Genomic DNA, 12,778 nt, shown 5'->3' with positions numbered 1-12,778 from the left:
ATTATTTGAAAGGGGGCTATAGAAAATAATGTAATGGAGTAATCATTTAACAAGTCCCTTTATTCCTTCTGATAATATAAAATAAAACTTCCAGTGGAAACCATGACACATGTATGGCCATGCATCTGTGCCCAGAAATCATGCCCTTTGCAGGCAAAAGACAGGAAATATAAAAGATCCTTTTTTTTTTAGGCTAACCTAGATCTAAAAAACAAATGCGGCATGTTATTCCCAGTTTCAAATCTTCAAATAAATGTTAAGGACTCTCTTGCGAACTTGCATTCATATGCATGAGACAACATTTAGTGAAAAAAACAGTCCACAAAATTGAAAGAAATTAAGGGGGTACATATTGGAATGCTAGAGGGAAGAAAGGGGAGTGGGGAATCATGTAATTGTGCTATCATCTCAAATTTCAAAAAATAGAGAAAATAATAGGTTAAAATTTAAAGAAAGCGTTATGAAGGGGCAACTAATTTTTTATAAATATGTCATAGGAAATTATGAGTTTTCAACAAAAAATACTAAATTCTAACTGTAGGTTATTCTGTGTGTCAGAGAGGGAAGTCCCAGAGGATAAACAGGTACTCCCAGAGTCCTGATATTCTTGGTTGTTCCTAGAAATGGATAACAAGATCCTATGGCTAGGCACAAAACCGACCTTGGATTTGACGTGTAAAGAAATCAACTGGGCAGGGATGGCCCTTGCTTTAGGATTCGTAATAATATTTTGAGCAGAGTCTATTTGCACATTTTGGAGGTTTTTTGAATGCCATTTTTGTACAGACTGTTTCACTTGATTTCATTTCTTTTGATTAATGATACCAGTATTCATTGTCAGGAGACATCTAGCAGCATTTTTTTTCTATTAGTTAAACAGTTAAACATTGGCGATATCTCTTGAAGCTCTGTGTTATAACAGTTGAGTTCAGTGGGCTAGACGAAAAAAAGGACTCAACATATGGAAAGACTTAAAGATAGCACAGGACATATCAATACCTGTATACAAAATCCTTCTTTAGCGTTACAAACTTATCTTCTAACAGTGTGGTTGCTTTGGCTCATATAGTCCAGTCTACAGTTTTAAATTAATTTAACTGCACTGTAGTATGCTTAGATTCAGAATGTATTTTAAAGCACATGCCACGGTTTTAAATGAATCCTATATGACATATGCATATTCATTGTGACCTTTACCCGCCAGTATAGTTCTGGAAGCAAAATGTTTGCTTAAATGTTCTCACAGGGAGAGTTATTTATTTTATTTTTACAAGAATGTTCAATTAATCATCCGAACAGAACCTGACCTTTAGTCTAATTGTATTAGTTTAGGAATATGAGATCACAAACCGTTCAAGAGGGTCAAGGTAGAAATACTGGACAGATCCAAGTTGTTGTGGCACAGAACCATTGGTTGATTCCATGAAACTCCCTTTAACTAACTGTATAAAAAAGCTTTGTCAGTTCAGTTCCTTCACAAATATTCTACTTTGAGCTTCTGCAGAAGAGCAAAGGCTGGTACCACCATGGTAAAGTTTCTGCTGCTGGCTTTGGCATTTGGTCTGGCTCGTGCTCATGTTGAGGTAAATTCATTTGGTCTGTGAACAGGTTTGATGTTCTTCAACAGCATGTTTTTGTGGATGTGATGTGTCTTTCAGTTTGTCCATGCAAGTCCATATTCATTTCTGACTTTCACTCATGTGCACTTTTTCAATCAGATTTTTCTAAGATGAAACAAATGAACAAGGAAACTATGGGTTGAATTTCAGAGCTTAAGAGGCGAGCACATGAGTAATTCCAAAAGGTCTCATGTACCAAATGCTATGTAAATTGAGTCATCATATTACCCTGTGTTATTCTACATCCCTAGAAACATAATTTTTTAACTAATAAAGAAAATATTATTGATTTATGTTTCTAGTTATTTTATGTATTCCCAAGGACTGGGATCATAGATTTGATACCAACTCACATTCTAATGTCCTTTGCTGTTTTTTTTCAGATTGATGGAAACTGGGTTACTGTTGCCATTGCTGCTGACAATGTGAAAAAGATAGAGGAAGAAGGACCTCTGAGAATCTACCTTCGTGAACTTACTTGTAATGAGTCATGTGATAGATTGGAATTCACATTTTATATCAAGTAAGCAAAATGTCAACCATGTAAACTTAGAAGACTATTTACATTTTACAGATTTCATCTTGTTAAATTTATAGGCCAATGTTCTGTTTCTGGTCATGAAATTGAAGGTCTTGTTGTCAGAAATGTGATTATGTTATTCCATAATGGGTTAGCTCTGGACACAACACAGAAATTAGATATTGTGTCCAGTTCCTTTAATGTTTCCTTAGAAATTCTCCAGGTTGGAGGCCTGGGCTTGAATTTCAGGCTTTAATATTATATGCAGGAGATTCTAAGAATATCATTTATATTAATTTAAAAGTATGTGTGAGCATTTGGTTCAAAGACACACATGTTATGTTATTCAGTCAATAATGTCATAAAAGTCTTCTACACCCATCTTTGATAAATCTAATTTGTAAAGTACTGTATCTGATGCTCTAGATTCAGAGATTCTCTCTCTGCCATCTGGATGACAATGTTCAATGAATGAGTGCATAACACCATAAGAACTTCAAATGCTTTAAATCATTCCGATACTCTAGATACAATTATAAGATTTAGGTTACAAATAAAATCACTTAAAACACAAGCACATATTTCAATGTACTTATTGTTGGACTAAAACAAGAGAATTAACATTAAAAATCATACTCAGTGAATAGTCAAATCAGATAAGGAAGAAATCACAGCCTTCATAGGACTTGTTAAAATTGACTCAAAATAAGTCATGTACATAATTACAAACAGAATGATATTTTCTAAACAAGAATTAGGAAAACTGAGGTAAGCACAGATACTTCTCTTTCAGCTCTGTACACTGTTCATCAGGTTCACTATAATACTTGGAGGCTGTTAATACTAATTACAATGTTATAAAGCATAAAGAATCGTTACTCTGTTTAATTTTTTAGGGCAAATGGTCAATGTACAAAGACCAAAGTCACTGGGAACAGGCAAGAAGATGGCAAGTACAATGCTCAGTGTAAGTATGGGATTTGGGAGCTTTCTCTGAACAAAAGCATTGTGGGTGTGCACATACAAGCTGACACTTCAGCCACCCATAGGTACATAAATCTAGAACCATTTTGGTTACTTTGAAATTTATCAACCCTTCCAACCAACTGAGATATGGTACAAAGTCAGAGTACATTGTAGGTCTTCTGAAGTTTACATGGAGAAGAACACTATTACCTGAAGATGTGAGTAATGCTAACAAAACATCTCCAAATAGGTTCCTGCATGAAAATTTACTTCTAGATAAAATCCAGTGTCTTTTCTTTCATACAGTATCTTGGTTGTTATTGGACTGGCCTGACACTCACTAATTAGTCTCTCATGCCCCAAACATATTTGCAAACTTATTGCCTCAGGCTATCAAGTACTCATATTATAGGCCTTTTCCATCAACCTGGATTAATAGAGGATTAAAATTAACAGTACCATTTTAAAGATTCCTTTTCTCATATTTTGTTAAGATCATAACATTTAGATCGTTGGATGATAACCTCAATTTTGCAAAGCAGTTAGGGGAAAGTCTGTTTAAAAATTTCAGACTGACTCAATTTTTAAAAATTGCTAAACTAATAGCAACATTGTTCACTTGAATTATAACTGGTGTGCCTTTTGGTTTGATCTTAAATGAATGGAGTGCACATTCTTCTGGAAAGTCTATTATTTACTAAACTTTACATGGATATTAAAAAGCAGTCCTGTAATTGAAAATATCCAGATCCCAAAATACTTTTATTTCCTTGTGAACAACTTTTATCATTTAATCAGTGTCAGTAAGTATAAATTTCAGACTCTCTCTCTTTCACACAAACACACACATACACACACATACATACACACCTGGAGAGAGATGGAGAGAAAGGTATATGTACATAGAACACTCACACACAGAGACAGACGCATATACACTATGAATGTCTAATAAATTTGACATGTTAATTCTTATAGCTTTTCCATCAATAGTCATACAAGATGAAAACTTTTGTGTCTATTTCTCATTACTACAGTCTTTTTTTTTTTGGAACTATGGGTTTTTATTTTTATTTTTTTTTCTTGAAAATTCTTTTTTTTTTTTATTGAGAAAAGGAGAAAAAAAAACAAGTTTCCACCTCCTCCCAGCCTCCCATTTCCCTCCCCCTCCTCCCCCCCTACGCCCCCTCCTCCCACCCTTCTCCCCCTCCCCCCACTCCTTTCCCCCTCCCTCTCCAGTCCAAAGAGCAGTCAGGGTTTTCTGCCCTGTGGTAAGACCTAGGACCTCCCACCTCCGTCCATATCTAGGAAGGTGAACATCCAAACTGGCTGGGCTCCCACAAAGCCATCACATTACGTAGGATCAAACCCCCGTGCCATTGTCCTTTGCGTCTCATCAGCCCTCATAGTTCGCCATGTTCAGAGAGTCCAGTTTTATCCCATGCTTTTTCAGTCACAGTCCAGCTGGTCTTGGTGAGCTCTCAATAGATCAGCTCCACTGTCTCAGTGGGTGGGTGCACCCCTCGTGTTCCCGACTTCTTTGCTCATGTTCTCCCTCCTTCTGCTCCTCATTGGGACTTTGGGAGCTCAGTCCAGTGCTCCAGTGTGGGTCTCTGTCTCTATCTCCATCCATCACCAGATGAAGGTTCTATGATGATATGCAAGATATTCGTCAGTGTTGCTCAAGGATAGGGTCATTTCAGGTTCCCTATTCTCAACTGCCCAAGGAACTAACTGGGGACCTCAGCTTGGGCACCTGGGAGCCCCTCTAGGGTCAGGTCTCTTGCCAACCCTAAAGTGGTTCCCTTAACTAAGAATTGTGGTTCCGTGCTCCCCTGTCCAACCTTCCTTTATCCCAATCCTCCTGCTTTCCCAAGGCCCGACCTCCTTCCCTTCTAACTTTTCTCTCCCCATCTCCCCTTACCCCCAACCCACCCCACCCCAAGATCCCAATTTTCTCCCCGGCAATTTTGTCTACTTCCCTTAGCCAAGAGGATAACTATATGTTTTTCCTTGGGTTCCCCTTCTTACTTAGCGTCTTTAGATTCACCTATTGTAGACTCCGTGACCCTTATTTATGGCTAGAAACCAATTATGAGTGAGTACATCCTACTACAGTCTCTTTTGCGTATATATTTATTTGTTCACCATGTATTACCATGGTATGACACCAAAGTTTTATACTTTTGGGAAATTGATAAGTGATCTTTTAGATCTGGTTGAAAGGGGAAGGAATACCCAACAGAGTGATCTCATAGGTCTTGACATGATGAATTCAGAGAAAAAGGAAAGTATCTGTACCTAGGATTCATTGTCAGGTCAAAAGAGTATTATGATGGGATGGGCAAAATTAATTACTATAGGAATATCTTTGCACACATTTGTCATATGATAATGAATCAGAGGTGATTGATAGAGTTGCAGTATATAATAACGTTTAGTCAACAAGTGACATCAAACAAAGTAAAAAGATGAGGGACACTCATTTTGAATTGTTTCTGTTATTGCAGTTGAAGGTGACAATACATTTGGACCTGTGTATATAACACCAGAGTTTACAATCTTTGCCAATCAGAATGTGGATAGAACTGGCCAGACTACAAACATGATTTATGTTTATGGTAAGAATAGTAGTGGGTTTTTTTTTAAATAGTAACAAAATTATCATCCAGCAAATAAGGATTAAGTCAGATTCACCCTCCAAATACAGTACCATGGTATTTCCAAACTCCCATGCACTAAATAACAATCTGATTGCTTTGTGGACCAACTTTTAAATTATATTGTAATTTGAGTATCACGGTCATTGAAGATTTGGGGTGATGAGTGAGGTCATTGGAAGTGTTTATGTTCATATTTCCTCACAGGAAAAAGGGAAAACATTTTTTTTTCAAAAGTTCAAACCATTTTGAGTGTCTTTTGAAAAAGTGTGTACTAAATTAAAACATAAACTCTAGGTTATAGACTTGGAAGAAATGTGAGAATTCCATTGACAGGCATCCATGACTCTCTAGGGTCATGTTTTTGAAAGTGGGTAGGATTGAGATGAGTGCACTCTCTAGAGAAGTTTTTTTTTTTTTGATATCATGGAATACTGAAAAGTGATGTCATACCACCATTTAGACTTTATTAAATGTGTTCATGGAATTTGGGGAAAATTATTATTGCCTGTATTGACCCACCCAGGATAGATGAAATTGGAGTAGTTGGGATACCAAGGAAGCAATGTAATTTCTGAAGAATTCTACTGAACCTATCTTTAACATTGTCAATTATACAATATAGGAAAAGGTCAATCTTTGACTCCTGAACAATATGAAAAAATTGAGGAATTTGCTAAGGTCCAGAACATTCCAAGAGAAAATATTCAAGATGTTCTGGCTACAGGTAACCTCAGTGTTTATTATTATGGCCATAGCATTTCTAAATACATAGATACATATTTATTCATATATATATTGATTTACATTCATAAATATATAAGTATATAAACATACTTAGTCTATCTATCTATCTGTCTATTTATCTATCTAGTCATTAAGATTCTGATTTGGAATAAATCTAGTCATATGCAATCTTTCAGTTGCTTTTTCCAGAAATAATCCTTGTGGAGCTGTTCTAATATTCATATGAGAACATTTATGTCACTCCTTACCCCATACATGTTCTTTTACAGATAATTGTCCTAAAAAATGACCTTCTTTAGGTGAGTAGAAACAAAAGCATTGACTAGCCATCTTGATATTTCAATAGATTTGTGTTTATTACATAAAAAATAGAAAAAGTATGTTACAAAGGAAAAAATGAACTCAAATTAGGCAAAATTAAGATAGAATATTAATTGTCTTTTAAGGCTGAATATCATATAGTTACAGAAATGAATGATGGAATATGTTTATTTATAAATCAGTATGAAGGACTTTTATATTGTTCAGAATTGCTAAAATTTTTATATTGAGGACTATTCCATCAATTTAATGTATCTTGTATTTGACAAATAATTCTTTCTTTATGACTGTGGGCTATTATTTGTCACTGTTTTCTACATGTATTATTTGTAAAATAATGTTGATGTTTTCAGAATATTCTTTGAACCCTCTCAATATAAATTTTCATGTATGTCACAGAATGTCATTATTCTCTGTTGAAAGTACTCCTATAGAATCCCAAGTGCAAGGTATTGGTGACTTCTAGGAAAGGAATTGTTTATGTACAATCCATTCTCTATACTCTGTTTTGTTATATTTAAATTTGCATTCATACATTCTCAAGGACAAATACTATTCTGTTCAATCATATTTTAATTTTTGCTTTTATGTCTGCACAGATGACAACACGATGAGAATTATGCATCATATTCTCTTGGGCATGAAATCAGTATTACATATAAATCACCATTTCTTTTTAAATGAATTTTCCCCTCACCTGTGAAGTCTGGATAAAACATACCGAATTGCTGACTTACCTTTTCCTTCCCTTCTAATTATCTATGATCTCTTTTTACTTTTTGAATGATTAAATAAAACATTTCAAAGAGCAATAAAGATGTTTTGTAAAGGATCTCATCCAGAAACATGTGTATGTTCACTAAACTAATTAAAATAAGTACTCTGGTGTAACAACTGATATCTGTATTACTAAAACCTATTGAAATAACTAGAAATGTCACAATTATTGGTGAAAGATGGACACAGGCACTACACAAGTGAATTGTATGTTCTGCTTTATGTTTAATTTTAGCTGAAAATTATAATTTGCAGTTGAATGATCCTTATACACTAAAAGATTTCACAGAACAAACTTTTGGGATCTATCCCCATGTTCCACATTATTTAAAAGAGAGGATGAAATAATGTTTTTAAAACTATATCTGAGAAGATTATCTTTTGTTAAAAGATGTCAGTAAGCAAATGAATCAGGATATGCTTAAATGGTGTACGTATGTATGAGTCATTCTCCTTGAAGAATAAATTCCTGAAAATGATCTTCCAATACAAAATCCTGCAAATATCCATGTGTTTATTACAATTTTTTTATGTAACAATGATTCCTTAGAGTATAGTTTGCTGTCAAAATAGGAAAGGCAGATGCAATCTTCTCTGTGGGCTTGTAACAAAGAAAAAAAGATATTAGTGTTGCTCCATTCAACTTCCTGAAGTCTAAAGATATAACAAAATCAAAGTACTCTCAATATTTATGACCAACATATTTTAATATTAAACAATGATGTTGGATGGAGGCCACTTGTTTCCTGGCTGCTCAGCCCCTGAAAGAATCACACAGGAACTATATTATTTTAACCACTGCTTGGCCCAGTAGCTCTAACTTCTTTTTTGCTAACTCTTACATTTTAATTTAACCCATCTCCATTAATCTGTGAATCACCATGAGGTTGTAGCCTACCATGAAAGTTTCAGTACATCTGGTTCTGCAGCAGCTACATGACTTCTCTCTATGTCCTTTGTTCTCCTAGCACTCAGGCTAGCTTTCCATGCCTACCTATGCTCTTCCCTGCTATATGTCCAAAACATTTTCTCATCGATGCTACAAAGGTAAATCCCACAACACTTCCCCATTTCTGTTTAAATACAAAGGAATATTTTAACTTTAACATAGTAAAACTACATATTAACCAAACAAGTATCAAGAAAGAATTACAGTTACAATATTTATATCTATTTTACTTTTCATCATAACTAAGGCAAACTATAAATATAATTGTCTATTCTTCCACTCCTCAAAGATTCCGGTAGAATATAATATTACCTAAGTAAACAGAAAGTACATTGGAAGCAACAGCCAAAACTCCAGGATTGACAGAGACATCTTGCTGCCAGGACAGTAACTCAAAGTTCTTCTGTACCTTTGGGGCATCCATTTTCAGTCTACAGGCCCATAGTATCCAGCAGACTTTTCCATGAAGCAGAAAATTTCAAAGATAGTTTCTCCTATATTGGCAGTTTCTTAGTCCCTTTCTTCTGTGTCCTGCAGAATATCTGGCAGACTCTTTCATGTAGAAGGAACCCCAAAAGATCATCTCACCTTTATGCAAGTTCAGCGGCCATTTCTCTGTGGGTCTTGCATGTCAAGTTCATTAAGCAGTCCAGGCAAGAGCAGTTTCTTACTCAAATGGCTAGCCAATTCCATAAGGAACCTCTTTGATGTCCATCTTCCTCTCGAAGTAGTTGGTGTTGTCAGGAGCAGATGTGTCTCACTGACATTAAAAGTTTTAAGTTCTTAAAAGATTTTAAATGCCATATTCTGAAGGTCTCTGAAAGACTTAAAGAATACCAATTTAACTGAAATATATCTCTATATATTTAGAAAACCTAACTAACATGACAACAAGCATGACTATATTTCTTAATAATGCATTATATTTTAAAATGAGCTGCACAAACACAATACCATAACCAAGAGCAGAAATATACATATAACAAAATTGACCTTAAGTTTGTATCAATAAACCAAGATCCATAACAATGCAAATCTCTATGGCATACACCCCTTTAAATATAAAAGAACATTTATAAACTGTATTTGGGACTATGGGCATAGTTATTCTCCAAACTGCTTCCTGTTATTTATTGGGTAATTTTTGAGGGTTGTTGAAAGCAACCTTTCGGGTGGTCTTGGTCCATCAAACCATATTAGTCTGAATGTAATCCACAGGTTCTCTTTCTCTGTGGAAACAAAAATGAACCTCTTTTCTAAAGCAACATATCATTAGATTCAAATTTTGAATTCAAGATACCTTTGAAATATATATGTTGGATTATCTTAGCAGTCTCCAGAATCAAATGTCTCTCTGCAGTCAAAAAATTCAAAGATAACACAATAATATATGTAATCCAGACTCTCTGTGAATTTTCCAATTTACATGACTTGTTTTTATGCTATTACTTTTTCTACACATTTAATATTTATTTTATTATCTTTATTCCTTTAATCTATGACTATATGTACTCTGTCTCTTTAAAGACTTTCTGTAAACCATTTATGTCCTTTAATTTCTCTCTATTTCTTCTCTCTCCCAAACCTACATACATTTATCTAACACTGTGACACATTTAGAGTTCCTTTATTGTCTGAATCTGTCCATTGTGTGTCTGTAATTCTTTAACATCCAGGAGCACTTCTTAAAATGCTAAACCCTTCTTATGAACTTAAGTGGCCACATTATTAGGGGAAATATGGCACTTTCTGCTTGTCTCACCCAGTGCAGCATTCCCTTAAGCTCTCTCCATCCCTCCCCTTCTCTCCTCCTCTTCTCCTTCTCCCTTTCCTTCTACCCCTGCCTCCATTCTCCAATATTTTGTCAGGCTATCTTGTCTGCTTCCAATTTCCCGGTGGATCTATATGGTTTTCTTTGGGTTCACCTTATTACTTAGCTTCTCTAGGATTATGAACTATAGGCTCAACATCCTTTGTTTATGGCTAGTATCCACTAATGAGTGAGTACATACCATATTCATATTTTGCCTTTTGGATTATCTCATTCAGAATAGTGTTTTCTAATTCCATCAATTTGCATGCAAAATTTAAGTTGTCGTTGTTTTTTACTGCTGAGTAGGTTGACTCCCAATTTTCTGAGAAAGTGCCACACTTATTTTCAACGTGGTTGCACAAGATTGCATTTCCACCAGCAATGGATGAGTATTCCTCTCACTCCACACCCGGTCGAGCACAAACTATCATTTTTGTTTTTGATTTTAGCCATATTGACAGGTGTAAGATGGTATCTCAAAGTTGTTTTGATTTGCATTTCCCTAATAGCTAATGAAGTTGAACATGTCCTTAAGTATCCTTTGACCATTTAAATTCTTCTGTTGAGAATTCTCTGTTTAGTTCAGTACACCATTTTTAATTGGGTTATTTAGAATGTTAATATCTAGTTTCTTTAGTATTTATATATTTTAGAGATCAGTCCTTTGTCTGATCTGGGGATGGTGAAGATCTTCTCCCATTCAGTAGGTTGCCTTTTTGTCTTATTGACTGTGTTCTTTGCTCTACAGAAGCTTCTCAGTTTCAGGAGGTCCCATTTATTCATTGATGTACTTACAATCTGTGCTAATGGAGTTATACTAAGGAAGTGGTCTCCTGTGCCCATACATTGAGGCTACTTCCCATTTTCTCCTCGATCAGGTTCAGTGTGGTTGGATTTATTATATTGAGGTCTTTAATGCATTTGGACTTCAGTTTTGTGCATGGTGATAGATATGGATCTATTTTCATTCTTCTACAGTTTGACATCCAGTTATGTCAACACCATTTGTTGAAAATGGTTTCTTTTTTCCAATGTATAATTTTAGCTTCTTTGTCAAAAATCAGGTGATCATAAGTGTGTGGATTAATATCCGGGTCTTACATTCAATTCCATTGGTCAACATCTCTGTTTTAATGCCAATACCAAGCTGTTTTCATTACTGTAGCCCTATATTAGAGCTTGTTATCAGGGATGGTCATTCTTCTGGAAATTCCTTTATTGTATAGGATTGTTTTGGCTATCTTGAGTTTTACATTTTTTCATATAAAGTTTTCTCAAGGTCTATCAAGATTTATGTTGGCATTTTGATGGAGATTGTATTGAATCTATAGATTTCCTTGGTAGGATCTCCATCTGTATTATGTTGATCTTTCCTATCCAAGAGCATGGGAGACCTTCCCATTTTCTGCTATCTTCTTCAATTTCTTTCTTCAAAGACATAAAGTTGTTGACAAATAGGTCTTCCACTTCCTTGGTTAGAGTTACCCCAAGATACTTTATAGTATATGTTGCTATTGTGAAAGGTGATGTTTCTCAGATATCCCTCTCAGCTTCTTTGTCCTTTGTGTACAGAAGGGCTACTGATTTTTGGAGTTGATGTTGTATCCGGCCACATCACTGAAGGTATTTATGAGCAGTAAAAGTTCTCTGGTACTTATTTTTTTCTTTTTGTTTATTTTTTTTAGTTGTTGAAAAAAAATTTCCGCTTAGTCCCCATTTCCCATTTCCCTCCCTCTCCTTCCACAAATTGCCTCCTACCCCACTCCTCTCCCCCCTCTCCCTCCCCCCCAATCCAGTCCCCCTCCCTCTCAAGAATGAAGAGCAGTCCAGATTCCCTGCCCTGCAGGAGTCCAAGGTCCTCCCATTTCTATCCAGGTCCAGGAGGGTGAGCATCCAAACAGGCTAGGCTCCCACAAAAATGGTTCATGTATTAGGATCGAAACCTGGTGCCATTGTCCTTGGCTTCTCATCAGCCTTCACTGTCAGCCATGTTCATCAAGTCTGGTTTCATCCCATGCTTGTTCAGTCCCAGTCTCGCTGGCCTTGGTGAGCTCCAAGTAGATCAGTTCCACTCTCCAGTGCGTGGGTGCACCCATCGTGGTCCTGACTTCCTTGGTCATGTTCTCCCTCCTTCTGCTTCTCATTTGGATCTTAAGAGCTCAGTCTGGTGCTCCAATTTGGGTCTCTGTCTACATCTCGATCCATCGCTAGATGAAGGTTCTAAAGTGATATGCAAGATATTCATCAGTATGGCTATAGTATAGGGTCATTTCAGGTTCCCTCTCCTCAGCTGCCCAAGGCACTAGCTGGGGACCTCTCCCTGGACACCTATGAGCACCTCTAGATTCAAGTCTCTTGCCAACCCTAAGATGGCTCCCTTAATTAGGCTATATATTTCTCTGCTCC

The 12,778-nt window shown here is 35.9% G+C and overlaps 1 protein-coding gene across 2 annotated transcripts; it reads left to right on the top strand.

Moving 5' to 3' along the window:
- The first annotated feature begins 1,495 nt into the window (after window positions 1-1,495).
- On the top strand, window positions 1,496-7,663 carry LOC121444870 (odorant-binding protein-like). Of its 2 annotated transcripts, XM_041646796.1 has the most exons (7): window positions 1,496-1,583; window positions 2,003-2,142; window positions 3,036-3,106; window positions 5,616-5,726; window positions 6,391-6,492; window positions 6,782-6,811; window positions 7,433-7,566. In XM_041646796.1, the coding sequence occupies exons 1-6, from the start codon at window positions 1,527-1,529 to the stop codon at window positions 6,799-6,801; spliced, it is 501 nt and encodes a 166-aa protein (XP_041502730.1). In that variant the 5' UTR covers window positions 1,496-1,526; the 3' UTR covers window positions 6,802-6,811; window positions 7,433-7,566. The 2 variants fall into 2 exon arrangements, with proteins under 2 accessions (XP_041502730.1, XP_041502729.1); XM_041646795.1 differs by lacking the exon at window positions 6,782-6,811 and having other exon boundaries at window positions 7,433-7,663.
- The last annotated feature ends 5,115 nt before the right edge of the window (window positions 7,664-12,778 follow it).

Source organism: Microtus oregoni, unplaced genomic scaffold (assembly GCF_018167655.1).
Source record: "Microtus oregoni isolate MIOR12 unplaced genomic scaffold, Mior012 000145F_ref0000173, whole genome shotgun sequence".
Lineage (NCBI taxonomy): Eukaryota > Metazoa > Chordata > Mammalia > Rodentia > Cricetidae > Microtus > Microtus oregoni.
This window is presented reverse-complemented; position numbering and strand designations above follow the sequence as displayed.